Raw genomic sequence first — 27,346 nt, forward strand, 5'->3', positions numbered from 1 at the left:
TTTAAGAATTTAAATCATTTTATTGCTTTACCTGCCATTAGGACAATCTATAACAAAAGGAATATAATATATTAGCACATACAGTAAATCAGACTTATATAGTCAGGTAACAATACAAAAATGGTCCTCTGGTTGACTATAGCTTTCTAGGGCAATAGACTTCATATATTCGCTAAAGGTGGACTAGCAAAAAATTACTTCTAAAGCCCTGAATGTTAGCTAAGGCAAAACTATGCCAATTGTGGTTTCAAACATATTTAAATTGCACACAAAGGTAAAGCTATAACTGTGAATAATATTTAACTCAGACTTAGCTGATTTATCTTAAAATCTTGTAGGTAAAACTACAAAAGGGAGTAAACAGCAAGCTAAAAAGATGCAGTAGTGAAACTTGATTAGAAAGCCTTATATAAAAAAATGTGCATTTTTTTTGTGGAGCTCTAACTAGTTTACACAGTTTTTGGTGCTTTAAAGTAACGTGAAGAACACATGAAGGAAAAACCTGGATAGAGTCAAAACTGAAGGGAACAGTTTTAACAAAAAAAAAAGTAGCATTTGCTTACTCCTTAAGGGCTCTGGCAGAAATCATCTACTCAATATCTTCTGAACAGAGAACTCAAACCACAAGCATTTAAATTCCACTCTTGGAATTTCATGTTTGGAAATACCATGAAACCTGTTGTAAAAGCATGATACCCTCGGAATTATTTAGCATCAATTAACCGACTGTTTTTGACATGCCTGGGAGAAAGTCTGTTGAATTTGCATTCATATCATCTTGGAAAGGAAATAAAATGAGGGCTCCATCATTAAAAGTAGTTGCACAACAAATGCAAAACTGCTTGCTGTCACTCCCAAATACAAACCTACGCTACTTTATATAAATTACAGTTTAAAGGAAACTTTAAAAATTGCCTACCATTATTGAACCGTGGAATTCAGTAAAAACTTTCGGGAAGTATTGGTGCGCACAGAGTAATGTAACACAAAGCTGGTAAATACTGAAATACATTTAAGACTCCGCAACATACTGAACTTGGAAAAAAAAAGTATGAAATCTGTGTCATGGAAATTGGATAAGCAAGGAAAAGAATGCACCTTTTGTATTTAAATTAGATTCATAATCATTCTTTTTTAAAATTATGAATTTAAAAACAAACATACTTAAAATAACTGAGCGCTGCGGGAAAGTTAAAACATTCACTTTTTCCGCCTCACATTCTCCACCAAGTACAATGGCATCTATATGGACCAGCAATCTTGCCCCCTGCAACTAATGCTGGCCATAAGTACTCAAAGGTTAAAATTTCCCTGGTTTCGAAGGGTCACCTGAACTGATGATCATTTAAAAAAAAAAAAGTCAACTGAGGAATACAAAGCAAGCAAGAGTCACAGGGGAAATAAAACGCTTGCTTCCAATTTCTGCACCAATCTAGGACTTGAACATTAATATCAGCTAGACAGCTGCACCATTCTTACATCGATCTATGTACTCGAGACCAAAGTTAGGCATTTCATGTAATATTTGGTTCTTGCCACTTTGAACAGGAAGTTTCGAGTGGCAAATCTATCACCAAAGAGAGAACAAGAGAAATAATCAGTTGCGGCAAGTCAGCAAATTAAGTAACAACTGCAGTAGTTCACCAGAACTATTAATCTTGAAAGCTTTGATTTACACTGGACAAAAACATAACTAAGCAACCTTAAACCAGCAGACACAGGAACAATTATACTGTTAAATTCCAACTGTGGCTTTCTTAGCAGCTGATGCCTCACAATTGACCCCAGGATTACAGTACCCAGAAAGTTAAAAAAGAAAACCCCAAGCCCCAAGAAGCTCAATTACAAGGGCAGTTCTCATTTGAAAAGAAATACAGCAGATTATGACCACAGCCTTAAAGTCTGTCCAACAGCTTGAGAAACACCTTTAGATTTCCACCCCCCTCTTCCCAGTTACCTCCTTACTCTGTGGCAATTGGCATGGTGCCTGGAGATCTCTTCTTCAGAAAAGCAAGGCTGCATTTGCTGCATTTGCCCAAGTTGGACGCAGTTGCACAGAAAGAAGCCGTAACAGCAAACATCTCCATAGAACTTTTTCTATTTATTTAATGGGACAGAGAGCACAGAACTAATATGCTCTAAATTAAAAGTAGTGCCATGAAAAGCGATTTTACCTTTTGATTTTTGTTGTTTTTTTTTTTTTTAAACAGACAGGAAGCTGCAAATGCCAGTGGCAATGTGGCTCTGCACAAGGGTAATAAAGCAGTGTGCATTTGTGAAGCATGTTTCTGATAGGGAGGAAGGTTTCAGACAGACAGCGATACAAAACTGTTGTACTGCTGGATGTTTCGCTTGAGAATATCCGAGCACGGACCCAGGACACGTTCAAATCGGGGTCGATCGAGCTTTACACATTTCAACAGGCCACGAGCAACAACTGTGGCAGCACGGGGACGGTTCATCAACAAAGCTATTTCACCTAGAGCAACAGGAAAGTGTGAACAGCATTAAAAAAATCAAGGTGCAAAGAACCAAAGAAATTATCCTGTCATATTCCAAACTGCTGCAGGAATTGAACCGAAGTTAATTCAGGTTTTAATACTGATCAGAACAAGTATCTGTGTAGTTACATTAGAAGCAAGTGTGAAGCCCGTGTAAAAAAAAAAAAAGAAACCTTTATGAACAGACTAAAGTTTTTTTTATTTACCAGTCTGTCTGCATTCAAGTTTCTGAAGACAAACTAGAAAACTTTGAAGTTTCTATTTGAAAAAGGGTCACACCTCAGTTAACTATGTAATTTTCCTAACCAAGTACTCATTTTTCTAATATGTAAGGTATGCTACTGTTCAACCCAAACTTCTCGGACATGCAGGACAAGACCGTGGGGTATTGAAGTAAGTGTTAATGCACAAGACAGAAGCTTTTGACATTTAGCTAGCCAGAATCAAGAACGTGACCTTGCCATTGGATGGTAGAAAATGAGCATTCCAAGCCTGGGATTCCCATTTCATAAGCTCTGCACAAACATGACAAAAGCTTTGTTTCAAATACCTGTTACAACTACTAATGTGTTTTGAAATTAAGCTTTCTTCATGCCATTGTTCCCTTTGGTGTTAACAGCTATGCCTAACAAACTGAGAAGCGAGTATGAAAAAGCCCACATCAACTTTCAGGTTGGTTTGTCTTTAAGCAGTTAGACTGGTTACCTTCAAATTCAGGACTGAGGAAAGAACTCAGTGTTCCTCAGAGAATAAATTTGCCTGTATTATCAGAAGGGATGTTCAAAAGAAAGGTGAAAAACTCCTCCTCTGCGCCCAATTAAAACCCCAAACTCACTAGCCTCGAGAACACAAGCTTGCAAAAGAGTAAGCAGGTTCTAAAGGAGAGTTAAATCCTTGGGGACAGATCTGCAGCACCTGAACACAATGGTAATATTTAGTGTAGCAGTAGGAAACTCAGGGATATACATCAGGGGAAAGCTTAGAAGAGACTGAAACTTGACAAATTTAGAACAAACATCTGGTACTAGTTACTGAGCCCTAAGCAGATCTTTCAGCAGACCTTTGGCCTGAGCCAGCACTATTACTGCACTCCTGAGCTCATCCCACTTCAGGCCTTGCAACAGAGTATTTGCTGATTACATCATCTACAGAGCTGGAAAACTGAAAAGACAGCCAGAAGGCTTTTGCAAGAGGACAATTCAGAAAACAATGAGAGGATATACCTTAAACCTGAAGAAATATTTTTTGGTTGGTTGGGTTTGTTTGTGTTTTGTTTTTTTGTTTTTTTTTTTTTTTTGAAAGAGGGGAGTGTTTAAACATTAAATAGAGGTTGGATAAACAGTGGAAGAGATTGCTCAGAGAGGCTGTGGGATCTCCATCCCTGGACACACAAGGAACTCAACTGGACAGAGCCCTGAGCAACAAGATGCAATTTCAGAGTTAGCCCTGCTTGGAGTAGGGAGTTCGGACCAGATGACCACCAGTCTGTGCAGTAACCCACGGCTACTTTTCTGTAAGGTGCACGCACATTCAAATGCCAAGTGACTGATACTCACCTGACACTGACTGAAGCACAAATTAGCCAAAAACAGCAATTAACAAATCCATCCCATTACTGTCATCCACACAGCACGGGTAAAACTGACAGTGGTTTATGTAATCACAGGTGTCACGACAGAACTCACCGAAATAATCAGAAGGTGCCAGTCTGCCCACTTCAACAAATTCTTCATTTTCTGATCGACGCTGTAACACTGCAGCTGTGCCCTTTAATAAATCACAGCAATTAAGCAATTGGAATTTCTGATATCACTTGAGACACTGAATTCCAGAAGGAATGAGTTGCTTCACAGAAATAACTGTTCTGATATCTCAGTCTTTAAAAACCACTTCACAGTTCATGCATAGTTCACCAGACTGCTCCATAAGAACAGCTGGTCCTCCCTTTTCCTTAAGCTTAAAACATCTTGGGTGTTTACTTACCCACAGCACTGATTTCCTCCCATTTTTCTTGTATCAGTAAGAATATTACAGTAAAAATAGCAAAAAGAGAAGGCAATGATACCACTAGCAAGATATTGCTAGCTATCCAGAATGGGTCTCCTCTCTCCTAAACAGGACAAACTGGTTTAAGCCAGATTTTTTTTTCCTGGAAGTACCATTTGTAAAAATAGTCAAGCTAAATATAAGCTTCTGCATGTCCAGCAAGATTGCATCTCATGAGGAATTCTCTAAAAGTACATTCCTGCATTTTATTTTTCTCCAAATGTCTATTTAGGGGCAAAATAAGCAATGTTAAAAATATTAGCAAACACGACGACTTTCAGCCTTGCTTACCTCCAAGATGATGAAGAATTCATCTCCTGGCTCTCCCTGGACCACAATCTTTTGCCCATCCTCAAACTGTACCGGTTCTAACGCATCAGCTACAGTTAGGCGCTCCCACTTGTCCAGAGATTCTATAGAGTTAATAGCTCGTTAATAAATTGTCTTTTTGAGGTACAAGCTATACTTTTTCCTCTGTCCTTACAGAGAAGACAGCCTATAAACAGTTACATTTGTGCATCAGATAAAGATTTCAATTGGAATTACTTTGGAACAATGCAGAAAAAAACAATACAGGCTTTACAGTCTAGTTCATGGATTACCACAATACTCTGTAATCATAATAACACTAGGTAACACCTGAATTGCAATATGACAATTTATTCCACTTCAGAACAAAATCTTCTTACTTACCCAGTATAGACACTTTACTAAGGAATTCCTCATACATCTTTCTCTTTCTCAAAGTGCTCCCCTACAGGGGAAAAAAGAAAAAAACAAAAAGTAAGGTTTTTTTTGTCTACATCTCGTTTGATATGAGGTTTCTGCTAAACTTCAATGTAAAAATATACAGCTTAACCAGGCATTGTGCATCCTGTCACACACACCCCAAGCCCCACAAAACTAGGTGTTTTCAAATTTCATTATTTCGGTAATATTTCAGAGAGTTCAGCAGCCTTTGTAAAGCACTTATGTACTATGGTCTTGACATTGCTAACGTATTATTGTATAACCTTACAAAGGTTCACAGCACTTGCTCAAGTTATTTACAACTGCCATTCACACACAAACAACTTACGAACAGAAAGCTAGAATAGGAAAGCCAGAATACAGAGCAGAATCTAAACAACTGACAATTTAACCAGGCGTTATATTTTCAGCCCAATGAACTACGCTGCATCGATAGTGCTGGAATTGTCTCATTCCCTAATGCAAGGCTATCCCCTGCCCCGTTCCCGTATGGGCATGAGAAGCGATAAGCTTTCTGATTGCACAAGATAGCAGGATTTTGAATAAACAACCCCAGCAAAAGGCAAGCAGATAGAAAGTCAGGTGACCAGCAGAAGTTGACCGAACAGTTAAATGAAAAGCATAACTCCAGGTTAGCACACAGCTCCTTGAGCCAATTGCATGAGCCACGTGTCAGCTAGAAAAATACTTGCCATCAGGATCCTTCTGTAGCTATCTCTGTCAATGCCCCACAACTTCACATTCGTCTTCGCTTTGACAGTTGCGGCACGAGGAGTTCCATATATAAGGGCAAGTTCTCCAAAGCTTCCACCCTCACCGACACTGGTTGCCCACTCGTTGTTCACGTACACCTGGAAGGCAGCGCATGGTGCTAAGCCAAAGCCCACAGCGTCTTGCAAGCCAGCTGAAGACAGCATGAAGCTTTCGCTACCCTGCATTTCCTTCATAGTGAAGGGAAATTCTCACATCTGTACAGTAAAAGGGGACCATTCCGGGGTTTCATCAGCACTTTAGAGACACCCCCCAAGCCAGCCAGAAGTTTACTTTTCATTACCAAAGGGACTGTTCTCTGTATCACGTGCACAGACTACACACGTAAACTCCAGAGACCTTTGGGTAGGAAATAAAATCTTAAAGTCTCTATGAAATGCAGAGAACTCAAAAGGCCTTAGAAGAGGCTGTCACAGAAAGCTGTGGATGGTTTGGACTGGAAAATAAAAAGGCTGGTCATTCTTAAAGCCTGTCCCACACCTTAACTAGACCTCACCCTACACTTACAAAATATTAGTATTCTGTTAGCATCTGAATCCTTTGTTTGAAGCTCAACACAACTCACTCAGTCTGCGCAGCCAGACTGAGCTGTCACTAAGGAGTAAAATAGCTCCAAAGCAAAATAAGCTTCTACAATAAAAACTTCTTAAGAGAAAAGCTGTCTAAGTAAGGACCTGTAAGAGAGGCCAACAAATACCACACTACTCTTCTGCTAGGGATGAACGCATCATTAATAAACTACCAGTAATGCTTACATCCATTTCTCCTTGATCAACAACATAGAAGTTATCACCTTCATCACCTAAAGATGAAAAACAAAAAAAAGGAATGAAGATGAAAAAACTGAATAAACACTAAAAAAGTAAAGCCAGGCAAGCATTCGTGTTTTTACAAAATTGGCACCTCTGCCAGCCTTGATGTGTAGAATGTAATGAGGTTGGCAGGGACCAATTTTTACAGTTTGCAGGGTGAAATTTCACATTTTGCTGATTTCACACTCCTCTTAGTTCTGTGAAAGAGGACATCTACTGGTATGCAGTGTATCAGCAGCACTTCCAGGAACACTGGAAAGGCACACTGGATCCAAAAACTGTCGTAATGTATTCTACAGAGCCATCAATTCACAATCTTCCCAATAAATAACATACGCAATGGAACTGCATATTCCCACAATGGCTCCACTCCTTACTTTACAGCATGAGCTGTGCTCCAGGTAATGTAGCAAGACTCACTACAGCCAGACTGTTTTTATTTCCAAAGAAACATGCTAACACCATCACTAGGTCAGCCTGCTCACCACATCCATCTTATTTATCAATGTAAGCGTTGCCACTTGCCTTGCTGTATGACGGTCTCGCCGGCAATGTAAGTGACGGGGAACATTGCATCAAAGATGTCACTGAAAGAAGGATCCCAGAATTAGACAACTGCAGCACGTGCAGCAACCTAATCTAAGTGGAAGACAGGTTAGAACTAGCTGATCTTAAAAAGTCTCTTCCACCCCAACTAGTCTGTGATTCTGTGCACGCATTCATACATCTCCGACCAGCCACTACTTCCTCTGTAACCTCTGTATTGTTACACTGACTTATAAAGAGACTGTGCAGCGTTGTATGTCACAAAACATTTAGCTCTTCAGAAATCTACACTTTAAGACTTCTACAAAGATTTATTCCTACCTCCTCTCGTTGTCATCAAGATGGGCAAACAGCACGTTCTTCTCAATAGCTTTTGCCAATGCAGCCATAGTCTTATAATCTTTTGGAATAACCTAGGACATAATCAGAAAAAGTTACTGTTTAAATTCCTAAAGAAGAAATTTTGTATTCCCCAAGATAAATAAATTAATTAAATTGCTACAAAACTCTGACCAAGTTTTTCCAGATTCTTTCAAGCACTGTAGAGCTAATAAATACATACAGTCAACATTCATAGCCAGTTTATACAGAAGGTAAATAAAATCTTGAACTGTAAAAGACATCACTCCATGTTAACATTGTAGTTTCTTCTGCAAGAGTGCAAGTGTCTGTTCAACCTGTTTCCCTATGAATAGCAGCAAATCTGCTCTGCCACTAGGCTAAACTTAATATTGCTGCAGCTGCTGGATAACTGGAAGCACTGGGTGTGTATATTAGAAGTACGTATAAATATGTGTGCACACACATTACTTCAAAGGGAACAGGTCAAAGTTCCACATAAATGGTTTAACTGAATGCCAGTTTATCCTAACCTCCAGTGACAGAGCCACAGGTCTGCTTTTTACAGCCATCACATGACTTTAACAGACCACAGGAGCTTAGTGTGACTTCATACACTGGGTAGAAAGTGGTCTTAGGTAAACTCTTAGATTGCAGTTCCAATTCCTGGCAACATTTAAAAGAAATTAGAGCACCTTTCTAACGTAAGACGCAGCATCCTCTTCTGTATAGACTTCTGCACTGATGGCCCCACGACGTCTTCGACCCTTAACCACGGGGTTCACAGGAGGAGGAGGAGAGATTTCATCCTCCCGCGAGTCTGAGCGTGAACCAGACTTCTGTTGATTCAACAACTGCTTTGTTTCCTCCTGAACAGGAAGGAAGAGATATCTGTGTCACCTAATCCAGTAAAGCAAAAGAGCAGTTATATATCACATTCCAATTTAGTCTGCCAGTGCAAGGGAGCTTCCTGTGTACTCTTACTTCCACATTAAGGCAAGCAAGGAGATTACAGTAAGCAAGATCAAAGCCCTTTTTCAAGCAGGCAGAAGATATGGCTTTCATAACATTCATGTCACAATGGTGTTTATTTTAATTTATTAAACGAGTAGTGTCATTTATTAAGAGGTATAAATTTGATTCTACTTTCCACTAGTATATTCAACAGACAATGAAAAAAATCTGCAAATGATAAAGACATATTCCCAAATATGGGGGATGTAAATATATCCCAAACCCAGGAGCTCCTTCCCTCAGCTCCAAGGTATTGAGCCTTTTTTTCCTTTGAAAGGCAGAAGGACTCCTCAGAAATACACGTTACACGAGAACCTTCTGAAACAAGGTAGAGCCATGGACCAATTCAACACTTGGTAACCATCATTTATTTTAGGAGAAAGAAATATGAACACTGCTTACAGAAGAGGTGGAGGAAGGATACTAAAGGCCAAACAGTATTTTTTTTCCCCCCTCAAATTGCACATCTGTCAACTTTGTGCAGACTTTCTCCTTACTTCCCTCAGTTACCTTTCGTGCTGTGTCATAGTAATCTTGTAGAAAGCCAGCACGCTTACAGTAAAACAAAGCCTAGCTAACTTGACGCACAAAGACTCGATTCTTTTAGTAAGGTGAATCTTCTGGTACGTAAGATCTGCCTTCAAAAAAAAAAAAAAGAAGCCAACCTCAAAGCCAAAGCATTTGAGTCACAGCAGCTCAAATGACTTTCTCCCTGCTTTAAGGAAACAGTTTTGGGATATGCCTTAAAAGAACAAGGAGTCATCTGTTCTGCCAGAACTCGAGGCGCGTAAGAGTTGGGTTTGTCCTGGTGTCCTTGATAAGGCTGTCCCCAGCCCTGTTGGGCAGCTTGGCTGCCACACTCCTCCCCGGAGGTACACAGCGGCTATGTATAACACCACCACTTTGAGGAAAGAGACGTCAGATAAGCATTACAGTGAGTTTACATTTTATGCCTCTCGGATAGCCAAAGAGCACCGATCCGTCAAACGGCACTTCACTTCCTGCTCGTTGTCCATTAAAATAGTGCTACATTTCAATCCGATGGGGGCAAGGTGTATTTAAAGCCTTGGCACTTTTAAAGTGAGTGAACGTCAGCTGCTGGATCTCTTCCAGCATCACATAAAACACACAAACGTTGAAATCCTCTAACTCTCCGGGACAGAAGCACTTCAGTAGCATCGAGCCAGGGAGCTGTGCATCACAACAACAAGAGGCTCGCCAGCACCACGGCCTGCTTGAGGAACTGCACCAGGAGAAAAAGCACAACTGGGAACTCTGCCTGAGCTGAGCTTTAACATCATGTTAAGTCTGTTAAGGTAGGACATGGACATAGAAAGGTTACAGGCGGGGAAGACAAAATATTTAAGTATATCGGCTATTCTAGATGGTCTATTTAAACACGTATCAAGAGGAAGGTGACCCCCACAAAACAAATCACCCCACGTTTGCATTATGCATCGCAGGACAACCCTGTGCCACGTAGGGGCACACTAGAAGCTCACTGCTTTCCTAACAGCAGCTTTCCATGCATTCATGTTTCTAAAATACACCTTGTATCATTCCTGACGCTAAACCACACGTATTACGCCACCGGATCAAAGATAAATCACACTAGGCCCTGACAGAAAGGAGCGACAGCTGTTATTCTCTGGTACCCTAGAATACAACCAGTCTCATTTGTATGAGAAAACGTGTTTGTTCAAGTTTAGAAACTCCTAGAACTAAAATGCTCACTGGAGAAAGGTATTAATTTTGTTCTGTACTGATTAGTACAACCATCACTGGGATTTTAAAGAGTTTTAGTACCAAAGTTAGCCTGCATATTGCATCCAAATATCGAGCTTTCAGCTGACAGAGCAGACCAGACAAAGTTTTTATTGTCAATGACCACTAACTGTAAACTTTATTTTTCCTGACAGATAAGAAATAGTTATTATTAAACCCATTTAAATTATTAGTTGCAAGTAAGAAATATTAAAGTAATGAGCCCCACATAGTCACATTTGAATTCCATCAGCTACTGAAGATGACCATGATTTCAGAACTAAGTTCTGCACCGTGTACCCTGGTATCTGGTAACTGTCATTGCTCCAGAAATAGTTGATTTCGTCTGGTTAATTTGTACTTAATTCATACCATCTCTCCACATATTTGAAAAAACTCAGAAGCTAAAAGGTGCAGCATTAAAATTTCTGCTATACATTTAGGTATGAGTTTGTGGACACAGGGGGGTGATGAGGAGCAGGTACAGTGCTCAGACATCAATCACTAGCTTTATAACCTCAGTTTTCTGTGAAGTCCAACGTACACCCAACAGGTCCATCAGACAGCAACAATCTCTGCTACGTTTCCACAGCTCAAACCAGATGACGCAGCACGCCCAGCACTGGGTAGCTTTTAGCACGCACTGCTGTTATCAGACATGTTCACACAGCAGCAGAAGCCTTAGCGCCCCACAAATTGATTGTGTGCCATTTCATCTCCGTGCAGTAATCAAATTCATGGGAAAGCTTTCATAACCGACGAGGACATGCAAATTCCTATCGTAGCTATAACTGCTTCAGAGGCGGTAATTTTAATGTTGCAGAACATAAACTCAAAAGCGTGTTTAAACGTCTTCTATGTATTTTACTAACACGTCAATGAATCAGTTCCGTGCGCATGCTGCGAAGAGATGACTTGCCAGGATAACTAGGGAGAAAATAGCAACCCAGCTTCGGGTTTGAATTAGGTTCACTCAAAAGTCAGCCTTAATAAAAACTTAATCACACTGCATCTCAGCCTCGGTTTCGTTCAGTGCAACAGATTAGCAGATTTAAAAAGGGATATTGAAAAGTTGCTCTGCTTTACTAAAGACGTAACGGACGTTACTGGTGGGAAGTAAAATAGATTGTTTCACACATTTTTGCTCAGCCAGAACTACGTAGCAGGTTAGAGCTGGTTAATAACAGTACTTAGCACCGGTGCTTTCCAGACAGGGGTGTCAGAGGAGCTTGTTAAGGTAGTGCAGGACGTTCACTGCTCTGTTACCTGATAGCTATTAAGGTCCAACGTTACCTGGTCAAACTAAGACCAATCCATTAGACTGAATGGGGAAATTACGTCAAGAAAACTGTAGCAATTTTTAAATTCAGAAGAAAAAGACTCTGGTTTCACCATACTACAGCTGTACTAGTTGGCATGTACAACCCATGCCAACACTACTCATAATAGAAGACCGAACAAAATTGTAAGAGTAATTTGAGGGGAATAAACATTACCTAACCAGTTTTACTTTCAGCTTCCTTGTAGGCTGACAGAGTACACAGACAGGCTATTTGCACCAGAACAAAAACGTCAAGAGTTATTCAACTCCAAAATACACGTGACTACCAGGACGACAAGCCTAGCCCTGAACGTAAAGGCAAATTAAGTTCCCTTTAAAACTAAATATTGTATGTCGAACATCAGTCTGCTATAGAAAAGAACCTAAATATTCCTCTTTTTATATCCCTACACATGGATTGGTTCACAGCTTATTCTAAGTGCAGTCAGTCAGTTTACTGTGATATTTTTTAAAGTGAGAATTTTTTATATTACCTTAAACATTGATACAAAAAGCTTTAGAATCTATCCATGCTCAAACCCAAGAATATACGGTGGAATATACGGTAACAGGTGGGGACAAAGGATTTTTAAGAACCTGATTGCTACCGGGATTTTGAAAGAGAATGTACACAAGATGTTACCACAAAAAAAAAAGTCAGACATATTACAGAGTTCTTGTCCATTTAACAAGCAAAAATGTTCCTCAAACACACTGCGAGCTACAGGAGGTGAGTCTGCAGGATTTAGTCATTTTCTACTATCTGCCACGAACACTTCTATTAGAAGACTCCTTCCACTACACATACTTATGATCTCTAGCGCTAATCTTCCTTCTTTACTTCAGCAATTAGTAATAACTACCTAGAATAAAAAAATAAGACAAAGATACAGCTCCCGCATAAGACAAGTAGGTAGAGCAGCACCTGCAAATGACTGCTGCATAAGGTCACAGCTACATTATTTACTGATGCCATATCCTGAACACACTGGTTATGGCCAGCCTTTCCTCTGCAGGAGCCCTTAAAAACCTCACATTTTCATAGCAGCTTTTTCTCCTATCTGCTAGATAACGATACATACAATGAACGTTAAGTTGTTTCAGATAGGAGCACTGAACGGACAGAAGGCTTTCCGTTCCCAAGATCACAGAATGCTTCCAACAACAAAAACACCAAAGAGACCTTGAGGAAAAACAAGAGCACCAACAAAGCTGTGACAGTAACACTGAACTCCCAGCAGAAGGCAGAAACAGGCTTGCTCTCCTACAAATTTGGAAACCAAATACTTCCATTTGATTTCAGCTAGGCTTGGGTAACTACAACTGGCCTACTACTTCTGTGCTGTACCTGAATCAATGTAAACAATTTGTCTTGATGTAAGAAACCAGTGATTGTTGCCAGCCTCGACAGGGGTCACACACCACGGATATCTGACCACAGACAGGACCTCGCATCCTATAGCTTGTCAGTAAATACTAGATTGGGGTTACATCTGCATCCAAAGTAGGTAAGTCTCCTTGCCAGTTTATTTCTTGCCAAGTCCTTTTTTATGACAGAGGTGCTTTTACACCATGATCAGCTAACAAAAAACACTACAGAAAATTGGTTCTCCAAAAGCATCAATTCAAGTTCCAAACAGCCAACAGGAACACAGGCCAGACCTGAGCCTCAGTCACTACATCACACTGAGATGGCGTAAGTTTAGGTTGTTCCTTCTCTCACCGCACTTATTTTTACCTTCTCCAATCTTTCAAAGTATTCCCTGAGGAATCCCATGGGCCGTTCAGGTCTCACGGTGCATAACTGCACAATGCAATCCTTTAGGAGTTGCTGGATGTTGTGTTTTTGGACGTAAAGTTCACATTCCCGAAGGCTACGCTCCTCTTCACTGCTGCTGCTGCTAGAAGCTGCCATTGCTGAAAGTAAGAGAAAGAGAAGGTTAAATAATTAGTGGAAGCAAGGATGCTGCTGCCCAATAGTCAGGCATGTTGTGCTGCCTGAAAGAAAATGATGCTGCATTATCATCTTCCTGATATCAGAGTATAAAGCCACCTTTATCTGTATGACGAAGTTAAACTGTGAGAGAAAAAGTTATGAACTTATTTAGCACCTGGGAAGAAATAAAAATAATCTGGATGCTCTGTAGACACAGGCAGAAGAGGAAGAACATTTGCTTGAGCTGGAAAAGTTTCAACAACCCAAGCCCTCTGAGCACTTAGTCAGGAAAGGTTTCCATCTTAACTTTCTGCTGATTAAATCTAAGATTTTGCAGGATTGGAGGCTCACTTAGAGGCAGCGTTGCGTGGCCTGTGTGGGGTGGTTTAACCCAGCAGCCAGCTAAGCACCACAGAGCCCTTCACTCACTCTCCACCCCTCCACTGGGACAGGGGAGAGAACCAAAGACAAAATAAGAACAAATAAAACAAGTGATGCACAAGGCAACTGCTCACCAGCAGCTGACCGGTGCCCAGCCTGTCCCCGAGCAGCAGCCCCCGGCCAACTGCCCCCGTTTTATCCCTGAGCATGACGCCACGAGGCCCGGGACATCCGGACAGTCTGGGCCAGCTGTCCTGGCTGCGTCCCCTCCCAGCTCATCCTGCAACCCCCAGCCTCCTGGCTGGCAGGGCAGCACAGGAAGCTGAAACACCCTTGGCTTCGTAGAAGCACTGCCCAGCTAAAGCGGCCGCATGTTATCACCATCACTTTCCTCCTAATTCCAAAACACAGCACCGTAGCTGCTACTATGAAGAAGATTAACTCTGTCCCAGCTGAAAGCAGGACACGGGGTCAAGGGGATTACGCTCAGGAGATAGGTGGGTGGAAGCTGGGAATCTGAGAGGCAAGCATTAGAGGCATTAGGAAGTGAAACGTGGAACACGGTAAGGTCAAATCAGAGCAAGTTCACCAAGCACCAAGGCAGTTCGTTAATGAAAGTTATGGAATTAGAAGTGTTCCTCCTAAAAAGCTGCTCTCCGGGTTGAATTGCTCCACACTTCATAAACATTTCACTGCAAACCCCAAAACGTTTCTTCAGCTGTAAGTTATCAGGAGCACACCTTTAGACCTACCCATTATGATACCAGGTTTTCAGGTGACTTTAAAATTACGGTGTCAGCTGAAGCACTTTCATGAAAGCGTTCTTAAACAGCGTGGCTTTTTTTCCTTTCCAGTTACAATTTTTAATATATTTGTATGTACGTATATTTATAAAATACATTCACCTCAGGCTGTTTTTTCATAAAGCACTAGGTGAAGAATTAGGAAGCCATTTCTCAGGGCATTTTTGATGAAAGATAAAGACAGTTACCTGCTACGGGGACAGCTGCAGCGGCTCAGGAACACACGACACGAACACGTTGATCCCAGGATCTGCTTCTGAAAGGGAAAAAATGGAGTCAGGAGAGAGCCTTCGGGGAGCTGACAGGCCCTCGAAGCAGCTAAGGAGGGCCCCGCACAGCTCCAGCGCCTGTGAAGGGCGAAGGGCGGCGCTAATTAACGCGGGTCAGCCCTAATTACCGGGGGTCGGCGCTAATTAGCGACGATCCGCGCCAATTCACGAGGGCCGGCCCTGCTTAACGAAGCCGCGCGCGCGCTACTTAATGAAGCTCGGCGCTAATTAAGGCACCTCCGCGCCATCGAAGGCATTAAGGTAACGATAAATAGATGAATAAATACGTAAATAACGACCCCGGGCCCTCACCCCGCCCCCCCCAGCGCCCGCGGCCCCGCAGCGCAGGGGCTCCCCCCCGCTCCGCTGCCGGCCCGGGGCCGCTCCCGGCGGCAGGGCCGGGCCCCGAGGCCTCGCACCGGCCTCGTAATGCCCTCACGGCTCCCGCCGAGCCCCCCCCGGGCCGGGCCCCGGCGCCCACCTGCGCGGGGCGGCTCCGCCGGGCCCTCAGCGCCCCCCGGCCCCGGCCCGGCCCGGCCTCGGCCTCAGCGACGGCTCCCAACGGAAACGGAGCGCGCCGGCCAACCGCCGCCCGCCGTGACGTCAATGCGCCTCGCTCTTCGCCCCGAGCGCGGTCGCCATGGTAACCTTAAAGGGGCCGGGCTAACAGCGAGGTTAGCGTACGGGAAGGTTCGCGGAGAGGGTGAGTGCCCCTTTAAGGGGAGCCCCGGGATGGGCTGCTGAGGGGAGCGGGCGCCGCCTGGTGGGGCCCGCGGGGTGCTGAGGGAGGGCTGCGGGCAGAGCCGGCCGCCATTACCTCGCAGGGGGGGGTTGTGTGACAGAAAAATTTGTTTTCTGGTATTTCGTGCGTGTTTTGAGGCTAGGAGACGCTTGTGACAGATCACAAGCAGCCGCCGAGTTCACGCTCCTTCACTCTTTGAAGGCTTCTGTGGGTTAGGGGTTAATCAGAAGCCATGGTGCAGGAGTTTCTGACACTAAGCCAAAAGCATGAGGTTTTACAAAAAAATCAAGCCCATCTCAATGTGAATTGTAAGGAATCCTTAATATCGGTCACACAGAGTACAGTACATTATAAATAGATAACAAACTACATTCTCAGCTGATAACCCTCTGTAACAAAACCAACAGATTTTTCTGAACACTGAAAAAAGTTCCGTGCAGTCTCCCCTACACACTTCTTTATTTTTTTTTTTCCTTTTTATCTTCACTTTTTGCAGGCCGCCTGTCACTGTCACATCTCACTCCTCCCTGTTTGGACGAGTCCTGGTGTTTTGGAAGGGATCCCATCCGGAACAAGGCTCAGCCCCATGCGTAAGACCTGTTCCGCAACATTCTCTTTATGGAGAAAAACAAGCGTACTGTTGTGCAGCATGCTCCTGATGCAATCCTTCCCTCAGCTCTGGAGCCAGAGTTCAGATGGCAATGCGGTAGTTTAATAAAGGGAACAGAGCTGGCTTTCAAAAGCAGCCTTTGTGATGCCAACCTGAGGTTCCTCGTGTTAACCATGTACAATTCCTTCACTGTGAGTCAGCAGTGACTTATCTTTGAAAGCTAAATCCTGCTTCTCATAAGCATATGTTTGTACATATTCATGCGTTAATTCTTGCGCTGTTAAAGAGGTAAGAGAAAATAAAACAAAACCCCATTTCATTTGGTCTGGTCTGAATTACAGTCAAACTCCAGCCTTAACTGTCTAATTAAATAATAAACATTCCTGAGTAAATAACTTGCATTACCATCAGCACTGTTCCCACAACTTTCATTTCAAACAATTTCATGCGTTAGAGTTTCTCATGAAGCAATCTGTTGCCCGAGGCTGTGGCTGCTGAAGCACGGAGGAGAGCTGCCCGGCCTGCCAGCAGAACATACCCCCGCAAGCCTAAGAGAGAGCGGGGCCAGCGAGCCACCATGAGGAGGGGTAAGGTGGGGACTGTGCTTTCACAGAACCATACTAGCTCCTCCTGGTTACATTTATTAAGAACTCCATAGAACCATTTTTCTGCTTCAGCTTCATCTAACCTGTAACAGAAGCTGTCCTCAAGCACCACTTTATAATGTCCTTTTCAGAAAGGTATACAAGTCAGTCCTTGCTCCAACCCCAATGGCAAGCATCATGGGTTAAGCATGGCAGTGATTTCAGTGATGGTAACCATCACACGCTCTTAGTGGTGAGCCGTTCATTTTCCTACACTGGTAAATACCAGCGGAGTCTGAGAATGGGCAAGGAGAGATGACTCCCCAGGCCCAGGCAGGGGCTGTGAATCATCGTGTGCCGCAGCGTGGACTTGCGGAGAGCTGCAGACAGGCCTTCCTGGATTTTAGCAGCCTGATTGCTGTCACTTTTAAACCAAGAAACACTGCCTGAAGTATAATATTTCTAGGCTGATTCTGGAATAAAATGGCAAAGGCAAGTATCACAGGTCAAATTCATCCTTGGTCAGCACCCACAGGAGTCAGTAGTTATGTCAAGCCTAGAACTGGTTTCAAACAACAGTTGCTATTTCTTCGTGATCCAGGAGTTAAAAGGACAGACACTGTGGATGTGTGGGAATCCATGGCCCAGAATGTCCAAAGGTATTTAAGTCCCTGTAAGTTAAGAGGAGTTGGTTACCTTGGAGAACCTGGAGCGGTATGTCCACTCATTTTTATACAGTATTGTGTGTTAGGTTTATGTCGTTAGCCACTTCTGCTTCAGCTTCACAAGGAGGGATTCAACAGCACTATTTTCATTATTAAAACCAGCAGCCCTCTTCAAGATCATCACGATTCTTTTCACCAGCTGAGTGATAATGCCACCTCATCATTCTTAGGCATTTCGCTCACCTCCATTCTGCGTTAAGTCATGTCGGAGACATATTCCTGGTCCCATAAAAGACCAATAAATTTGTCTGTTAAAAGCATCTGAAATATCCCACGAGGGAAGATTTGTTTGCTTTTTAACAAAGCTTCCCAGAAGTTCTTACAAAGACTAAATTTATTACTATAATTTTTATGGTGCCATTTATCAACGTGGTGTTCAACAGTAATAGAAGCTGAGAATGGTCGCTGGGAAGGGAAAAATCAAGGCTTTGTACTCTGTTTACCACCATGCAATCATACAAATCCCAGAGAGATACTGACCGACTCGGAATTATCCTACAAGCATAAAGCGTTGCGGCGTTCACCAAGGAGGCCGACGAGAGCAGGCTGGCACAGCAGGTTAGCCAAGGGGACGGAGGTCCAGGCCAAGGCAGCTGGGAGAGAAGGCTGCACATGGACCAGTGACGATGGCGTGGGGCACAAGGAGCAGTGTTAACGGGACACGAAGAACAGCTTGAAGTGGCTGAGGAGTCACTGGATCCATCTGAAAGGAAAAAAATAAAAATAAAAATCCATCACTAGGCCAGAAGAAATACCTCCATGAACAATCGCGCTCTGCCAGCAGGGCAGTGACTGGGGAGGTCAGGAAAGAGAAGGCTGTATGAGCCACAATGAGAAATAAAAGCACAGAAATCGTCTACCCCTGCTGTGTGCGCGGAAGAAAAAAAGGTTCCCGGTAGGTTCTTCAGTGGCAGCGGAATTAAGAAGGCCTGCGGGTATCTGGAATGACGCACGGTAGTTATAACAGCAGGGATTTCTACCGAGGATACCATCCCAACTTAATATCATTATCTGCCCATGAGGTGCCACCGTCTCAACGAGCCCCTGGGACTGAAAGCAAATGAATCGAACAGCGCTCAGATTGAGGCAGCCTGTGTCTGTTCCCCCTTGCCTCCCCCCCCCCCCCCCCCCCCCCCCCGTTGGCCGTGTTAAATGTAAATGATGTCAATGAATCATCCTGAATGTACAAGCAGAACCCAAAGAGGCACAGCCCAACATGCACGCTGCTGTGCGCTGCCTTGGGGTTGGGGGGAACGGGGAATTAAAGAGCTTTAGTGATACTGGAAGGTTTCGTCTACCAGCAGAAACTGACGGCAGTCCCAACAGCCTCAAATTCACATCCAGCAGCAATCACAGCCAGAGGACGAAAAACCTGTGAGCTCACTGCGGACCCTGGCAGTGCCAGAGGTGGAGTTCACGCTGTGTACTTTGGATATATCTTCTTGTAATTTGGTTTAAGCTTTAACAAGCGTAGCAAGTAACTGTCTCTTGCTGCACACCGTGTCCCACTGAGCCGATACAGTGTGATTCCTAGAAAGATCCATAGATCTGGAGCCAAAAGACAAAAAAAAATCTCATACTGTTTAACAAGAGACTGTTTGAGGGCTCCTGGTTTCCACGCCAAGCTCTGGCATTGTCTGTCTGTATGAACTTGACAGCTTTCGGTGGGACACTTCAGTTTACCAGCCTGCAAGGAGAGCAGAAGGGTGCTTGCACACAGCGATGCACAACGCTGGCCAGGTGGCCTGAGCTTCTGGATGAGTGGCAGTGTGAATCAACCCGGTGTCAACATCTGTCATTTTGCCACATGAAGGAGGAATAATGCAGAGCAAGGAACTGGTACGATCACAACCCGTGCCATCTGACAAACGCCACCTGAGCTTCCTGCTCTAACCCCGTCATCACCTGTGCTGGGGGCTAAAAACCTGCCCGGACCCTGGAAGATGGTGCACGGATCCCAGCTTTGGTCCTGCCACACATCAACGGGGGCAGAGAGCTGTGAGAAATGGTCTCCACTGCAGAACCAGTTTGCTTTGAGCAGCAGATCTCAAATCATTTCCATATGTTACTTTGAAGAAGAAAACGCCTGGTAAGTCTCAAAGCAGAGTAACCAAGAGCCAAGGCAAAAATGCCCTGAAGTGCCCAGATCCTAAAGATAGGCCAGCCAGGGAACCCGCTTCCATCTGCGAGACGTGCCTGCTGCAACACAGCCCTTCAGACGCTCGGCGTGGTTCCCAGCGGGAAGGTTTCCAACACCCATGGGGCAACGCTGGGAACGTTTTACCTCCTGAGACAATGCTAAACAGCTCAGCAGCATGAGGAAGGCAACGCAGCTGGGGTGGCGTGATTATCCGAGCTATGTCACCTAGCTCCTGTCCGTGTTTGTTTAAGGATGGGCTCAGGGACACTTGGGAAAAGCCGTGATACCCTGATTAAATGCTGATAATTGTGTTCTGCCTGCTGTTCAACCACGTTTAACCTGAACTCCACGTTCTCCCTTTCTCCTGACTTATGGGATTGCATCTCGGTTAGCAATTAACCTGCACCTCAGCGGCAGGGCAAGAAGTCCCTAAGCACCCTTCCTAGATTAACCAGTAAAGGCAAGTCCTGACGATATTTAATGGAAACTCCCTGCCCAGGGGTCTGTGCACACATCTGAAGGACTTCGAGGGCTCTCAGCTCCGAGTGGGGACAAGGATAAACGCAGTGGGAAACAGATGCAGGGCAGAGAACCGGGAAAGAAAAAGCAGCAACTGAAACACCACAAAAAAAAGATCCGGTGGGGATCGGTCCTCCAGAGAGAGGGGAGGAGATGGGAAGGGAGAGCAGCAGGTTTCTGCCTCCTGCGATTTCTATGCAAATCTTCTTTCGTTTGCATTGTTAACTTTATACAACCTCTGGGCAGCCTCAGCAGCTCGGGAACTGCCCGAGCAGCTGCAAATGTGGTTCTTGACTTGTAAGGTCTCTGACGCAAACCGAATGAAAGAGCAATGAGATAGTGAGCAGCTACTGTTGACTTCTTTTCCAAGAAGGCATGTGAAGTACTACCACTGTTTGTTTTGCAATAGAATGTAAATGCTTCCGTTGAAAAGAATCCTCAGTTCCCTCGCTTTTAACATAAAAGCAGTCTGGGGAGAGCTCCCTCTCAGAGCATCATCTGTGACACAGTTCTGCTGCAAGCTAAATACACACAAAAACCTTTAAAACAGTCCTTTGCTTATGTGCTTGTCTCTGAAAGCAGGTGGCAAAGTAAACACATCATGGTCAGATCCACCATTCGTGGTCTGGACTGACATCCAAACAATGTCTGGACTGACATCTAACAAACCGGCCACAGAAACGAGCGATTTGTGATGCAAGTCTGTGCCTCCCTCCTCCGCCTCAGACACTGCTCCCTCCCCACAAGATAATGGAACATTTTTGCAGATGGAAGGAACCCACTTTAAAAACAATAGGTCCTGGAAATGTCAGCTAAGGCTTGCTTGGCATGTGCTGCGTGCCACAGCAACGCAGTTTGGCCTTTTTCACTCTTAAGCTGTACCCCTTGGATGTGAAGCAGCACGATGATCAAGAGACGTGCGTCTAGTTTCCTGCTCTGCCACTGATTTCCAGCCTCTTGTGGAAGTCACTCAGCCTCCCTTCCACTCGTCTTCCCGCAGCAGGGGGAGGATAAAAGCTCTTTCTGGACTGAGGACGAATCCAAGCTCATGCAACGTTTGCGTGCTCCAGTAATGTATTTATTATACCAACGTTTTGTGCCGTTTCTCCTCAAAGCCCCTCCTTGTCTCCTCTAGCACGAAAAGGGACAAAGCCGCCCAGATCGCGAGGCAGACAGACACGCCAGGAGCGTGGCCAGGTGAGCCTACATCTCCAGGTGTTATCCCTCCGGTCTCACTCAGCAGGTGCCCCCTGCTCTGGTCACACCAGGCTGTGCAGGAACCTGCCCGCCCCTCCGTCAGGGCCGCTCTGTGCGCTCCCACTGTCCCTTTCACAATGTTCTCGTTCTGATCTCTCAGGTCAGAACATTCTTTCATCTTTAGGTAATTACAGAGGAATTACAATTAGTGCTGTGCAAAAGTTTCTCCCCCCCCTTTTCCAGTTCTAACCCCTTTGCTCCCCGTGGTGCAGGTCTTGTGGTTCTCAGCTGAAGACGCTCCAAAGACTTTAAAGACCCTGGCGTGCACAAAGATGAGCGACCCAGCCCGTACCTCTGCTACGAGCAGTGCAGCGAGCCAATTTGTGAAAGCCTCCAGCGAGATAATCTGTTACCAGGGTAAGTGTGATCTCCTAATCCTAACCAGGGAAATGGGATGTTCTCCAGAGTGAGGACGAGATAAGGAGCGTTAATCCACCTTACGAGGAGGTGCAGCACTAGGTTGCAAGCTAGTGACCTTGACCTTGGCGAGCACTTCTGCAAGGGCTGCTGACAAACGACAGCGTGGTAAATGGCAGCGTTTTGCTCAGGGTCAGCACCTAAAACTGAAAAGGAAAAACTACCAGAAGCAAAGCTCCCAGAAAACTTTGGTGACTGGCTGTGGAGTCAGACACAACTCAGCTCTCGTCCTTCTATCACCCTGATTGACGTAAGTGCCAGAGGGTGACTCTCAAGGACTCAGTGCATCTTTCCTGGTTTCTGTAACTAAACAAAGTGCAATTAAACTTCTTTATGCACGTGGCGCACACGTCTCCTGTGTGGCCCCTTCCCACTCCCCAAACACCAGGTAAGAATCCATCCAGCCCGATTTGCAGACAAGCCAGTCGGCTTGATAACAGTCACAAATACGTTCTGTCCATCGTTTTGTTGTTTCTCTGCACCCTGATTTTTTACATTTGGTACAAGACCCTTTGGTACAGGGTCTAGGTCTTATGATCAGGGTTCTTCCAAACTCAGAGTGGCCATGAGTTTGTGTTGGGAGGGGGTTAAGCACAAGCAAAATCCGGGCGATGAAGGTCAGAGGATGCGTGATGTTTGGGTAAAGGCTTGATGAGCAAGACCTTTCCAGTCCTTCTCTTGAAACCACCAGAAGGTTTATATAATTTCATGACACAGGAGCCAACAATGTTCTTGCACATAGATTCAAAAACTGGCTCGGTAGGTCAGCTCTAGTTCAGCTGGCCTCAGCACCAGGTTGGACTGTGGGAGCTGTGACAGGACCGGGAGCTCATCTTCAGCAGAAGGAACTTGGGTTACTGCGGCTTCATCGCTTGCATCAAAACCAGCTGGGCTGCAACGTCTCAAGCACCCGTCCATCTATCTGCAGGTCTGATATACTAGGGGAGCTCTCGGTGTAACACATCTCAGCAACAGATTCAGATTTGTTTGAGAATGAGAACCCATCATTTTAATGAGGGAGGAGAGCTAGGCCTGAGGGTCTCGCTATGAGGAGCAGTTCCACATTGTTCTGATACTATATTCTCAAATGTCACTTTCTAAATGAAGCGTTCCTAGGGCTGGGAGAGACAGCGTTTGAGAGACTGTCTTAGAAAAAGACAAACAGATCACCCCATCTCACTGTTATTCAACATGTTTTATGCATAAATACACTGTAGGAATATAGACTATGCAGTAGAGGGACAAAAAAAAATAGGAATCCTTAAAGATCATATTACATAAAATTTAAAGATTTATAATCATAACAAAGAACCTGACCAGAGGAGGGGAACTTCTAAAGGGTTTAATTGTTTTTATCAGCCATCAATGTGCAGCAATTGAAGATTGTGAACATCAGCTAAATGGAGTGATCTATTTGGAAAAGCCACTGGTGTTATACATATACAGTCCAGTCCTCCACTTCCTTCACACTTTCCCACAGTAGAAGAGAAAAAAAAAAACAGCTGTGAGTAACAGGAAAATGTGAAGTATAAATTAATTCCCACATTCCTGTACATAAAATATTATTAGCAGGACTACTCAGCTCTCTCTGAAGTCAGGGTTATTGCAATACCGAAGGCTGCTAGAGGTGCAGGTAGTGCACTGGATGCTCCAGAAGGTAACCAAAGTGTGTTCTCCCCACTCAGCAAGGGTTGTACAGGAGCACTGCTGTGTACCGATGCCTGCCCAGCACGAACGGTGTGTGCATCTGGGCTCGGGGCACCAGATGGCAGCATTTATTGCCTGCAGATCCCGGAGCAGCCGGGCTGGTGGTTTAGTACTCAACAGTTCATGCTATTAAACCCCTAAAGAAGGCATTGCAACCCCTTCTTCCTCCTCTGCCTCAATCATGAGACCAGTGGGTAAGGGTGATAAGCAAGGGCAAAGCAAAAGAGCGTGTGTGATCTCTCCCCACTCCTTTCACAGACCAACGATGGTTTCTTGCTACGAGAGGTGCTTGCTCTCAGTAGAAAATCTTATTTTTTTTTTTTGCTTGTTCCCTCCTGCCTGCTTTTTCCCTGGAAGGCTCTAGACCCTCATGGTTATCATGAATACCAGTGAAGGATATTCAGCACATTCAGCCCCTGCCAAGACCTTTTTTCTGTAGCACACTTCATGCAAATACCTGACTTATCGTTAGTAAGCAGGCTTTTATCTGATAAAGGGCAGCGTGGCTGGAATTTCAACGCTGAACCAGGGGAAAGCCTAAAAGATATCAAAAGGCACCTAACCCTCCTCATGTCCAACAGCAACATGCAGAATGCCCTGGCTGGGAGAGGGCCTCCGAGGCACAGCACCCGGTTTCCCAGCTTCTTTACCCCATTTCCTCCTCAGGGCTTGAATACCTGCACCCCGGGGTGGAGAACGCAAACCAACAGCTGTCCTACAGCATTTCCTGCGTTGAAAAACATTCACAACTAGATGGCCACGCTCTGGCCTGGGTTTAGTGTTAATGACCGAGCTGAGGTTGCTCCTGTCAAAAATTACTGCACCTGACGTAGTCGCTGCAGTCACAGGAAAAGGAAAAAGGGAAGGTCGGGAAAAGGAAGGTCAGGAAAGGGAAGCCAGCTCCTGATGTATTCTTCCCAGCAAATGCACGCATCAGAGCAAGAGCTATCTTTCCGGTGTCTGGCATGACACCCTGCTGTCCCTGCCAGACCCCTTTCCCCAGATGTGACATATCACCAGATCCCAAGAAGGAATTCAGCCCCTGGCCCCTAACTACTGCCTCCTTCCAAAGCTGTCTTTCTTTCTGTCCTGAAAACCAGAAATTAGCAATTTCTTTACATTTGAGACACCTAATATCTTTACCAGGAAGACCCGCAGTTTCCTCAAATGGCACCTCAACTTCAATTTCACGCCTAAAACTCAGGCCCTGATCCTGGGATCTCCAAGAGCTCCTGCGAGGCGACTTCACTGACACACAGAGGAGCAGCTTGCTCCGTTTTTGTCCTGGTCTTACAGCCACCACCACTGCTGTGACACAGCTGGGCTCAAGAACACCCATTCCAAAGGCCACCAGAGGTTTTTGCACTGCAGCAGAGGACAAGAACAGTTTGTTTCTCCCATCTCTGCTGATTAAATAGCCCTCTTAGGCAGCTAGCCGAAAGAAAGATTGACCAACTTGGTTGCATCAGTCAAGCTACAAAAATAATTGTTGCCCAAGCCTCGGATGCTTCTGTGGCTCTGCTTTATCTAGGCTTCATTTTAAAACCAGCTCATGGTAGTTTTGTCTGATTACCCAAGCAGCAAACATCCAACCATGGCAGTTGCTCAGAAACTGTTTTTTTGAAATACAAGGCACTGACTCCCTTTTTAAAAAAAAAAAACAACAAACTTTTTCCTGCTCCCCAACCCTGCTTTCCCTTTGACATCACTATTTCAAAACCAAAGTATGCCGAATCCACAGGGACAGTCTCAGGCCATTCAGAAACAGCTTTTCTGTTTCATTTGTAGCTTTATTAGCGCTCCTCACCAGGCTCCTATGAACAGATGATGTTTTCCCCCCAAACATGATGAATTTTAAATGGCTCCCCTGCTGACTTTGCAGGGCAGTTCTTGTGCTCTATGGCCCAGGGACGGCCTGCTACCAGCCTCGCTCCAAGCCAGCGCTCTTTCAAAGCTGTCTGTTTTCATACTTCCTCCTGAAATCAATCATCTTCACAGTTGCAGGTCTTGAATTCTGAAAGGGGAATGTTATGGACACTCGAAGGCCCACATGCTGCAGAGGGGGATTAATCAGGGCAGATGGATGCGTCCACACGGAATCTGCCTCATTTAGATGGTATTGCATGTGGGTCTTTTTCCAAAAGTCCTGCGGTGCACATCAAGTGATCTAGGACCAATGACTTCAGCACTCACATGAGGATTACTCATCTAATTAGGGGGTTTGCAGGCTCTGCCCCTGCGTTCCTGTGCACTGTTAATGTCATTGTACTGACTTCTAGAACGTTTGTCATTTAGAGACCGGCTCCACTTTTCTGTGTGTTTTTGCTGGTAGATCCGACCCCACAAGGTAGCAGTGGCATTAATCACATGAATAAAGCTTTCTGCATGCACAAATGCAGCAAGCTTAGGCTGTAAATTCTGTAAAGAACTAAAAGACTCTTCAAAGCCCCATTTAACTAAGGAGGCTGCAATGTGAGGGAAAAAAAAAAACCTCCCTGAAAGGAGGACTGTCTTGTTTTGCAGTCAGTGAGACCGAGCATCATCACAAGTTTTCCTCCTATCACTTACCCCTTTCATGCTCCAGCACCTTGTCCCTCCAGCACAGTACCTCCTTTGTCTCATTTATCATGAAAAAATGCTGCAGGGAAGAGGCCTCTGGAGCCTCTGTGATGAGCAAGGTTGCCACCCGCAGCAGACCGGGTCAGCCACGGCTTTGCCCAGCTGGGAGCCGGGAAGCTCCAGCGATGGTGGCTCCTGCGTGCCCCTGCACCCCGCGTCCCGGGGACGTCTCCAGTACCTGATGCAAAGCCCCCAGGCAGATGCTGGCTGCCGCTGCCCTTCCTGCACCACACGGCGCTGCCAAGACGGGGTTTGTTCACCCCTAGTGTCTAATCACAGAATGGTTTGGGTGGGAAGGGCCCTTACAGCCCCCCACCAGCCCAGGCTGCCCGAAGCCCCCTCCAGGGATGGGGCACCCACAGCTTCTGCTCGAGCCAGGGCCTCACCGCCTGACACCTAACCTGACCTGACCTAACCCAGCCTAATCGAACCCAACCCAACCCAACCCAACTCAACCCAACCTAGCCAAACCAAACCTGACCTAAACCAACTGAACCTAACCCGATCTAACCGAACCCAACCAAACCGAATGTAATCCAACCCAACCCAACCCAACCTGACCTAACCCAACTGAACCAAACCCAACACAAGCTAAATGAACCTAACCCAACCCCAACCTCACCTAACCTGACCTAACCCAACCAACCAAACCTGACCTAACCAAACTTAACCCAACCTTACCCAACCCGACCTAACCCAGCCCGACCTAACCCACCTGAACCTGACCTAACTGAACCTAATCCAACCCAACCGGACCTAACCAAACCAACCAA

The 27,346-nt window shown here is 44.9% G+C and overlaps 1 protein-coding gene and 1 long non-coding RNA gene across 3 annotated transcripts; one reads left to right on the forward strand and one right to left on the reverse strand.

Annotated features, from left to right (window-relative positions):
* Positions 1–15,877, reverse strand: PRKAR1A (protein kinase cAMP-dependent type I regulatory subunit alpha). Of its 2 annotated transcripts, none has more exons than XM_080560611.1 (12): positions 15,735–15,877; positions 15,173–15,240; positions 13,603–13,781; positions 8,461–8,634; positions 7,748–7,839; positions 7,406–7,467; positions 6,824–6,870; positions 5,990–6,148; positions 5,241–5,301; positions 4,839–4,960; positions 4,187–4,268; positions 1–2,479 (listed from the first exon to the last, which is right to left on the reverse strand). In XM_080560611.1, the coding sequence occupies exons 3-12, from the start codon at positions 13,777–13,779 to the stop codon at positions 2,307–2,309; spliced, it is 1,149 nt and encodes a 382-aa protein (XP_080416737.1). In that variant the 5' UTR covers positions 13,780–13,781; positions 15,173–15,240; positions 15,735–15,877; the 3' UTR covers positions 1–2,306. The 2 variants fall into 2 exon arrangements, with proteins under 2 accessions (XP_080416737.1, XP_080416738.1); XM_080560612.1 differs by lacking the exon at positions 15,735–15,877 and adding an exon at positions 15,382–15,431.
* LOC308179862 lies at positions 15,818–26,345 on the forward strand. The gene is made up of 4 exons (XR_013940640.1): positions 15,818–15,956; positions 16,492–21,642; positions 22,043–22,187; positions 25,101–26,345. It is a non-coding gene; the product is annotated as an uncharacterized lncRNA (long non-coding RNA).
* Positions 26,346–27,346: the final 1,001 nt, after the last annotated feature.

This window comes from Anser brachyrhynchus (genome assembly GCF_964034855.1).
Source record: "Anser brachyrhynchus genome assembly, chromosome: 18".
Taxonomy (NCBI): domain Eukaryota; kingdom Metazoa; phylum Chordata; class Aves; order Anseriformes; family Anatidae; genus Anser; species Anser brachyrhynchus.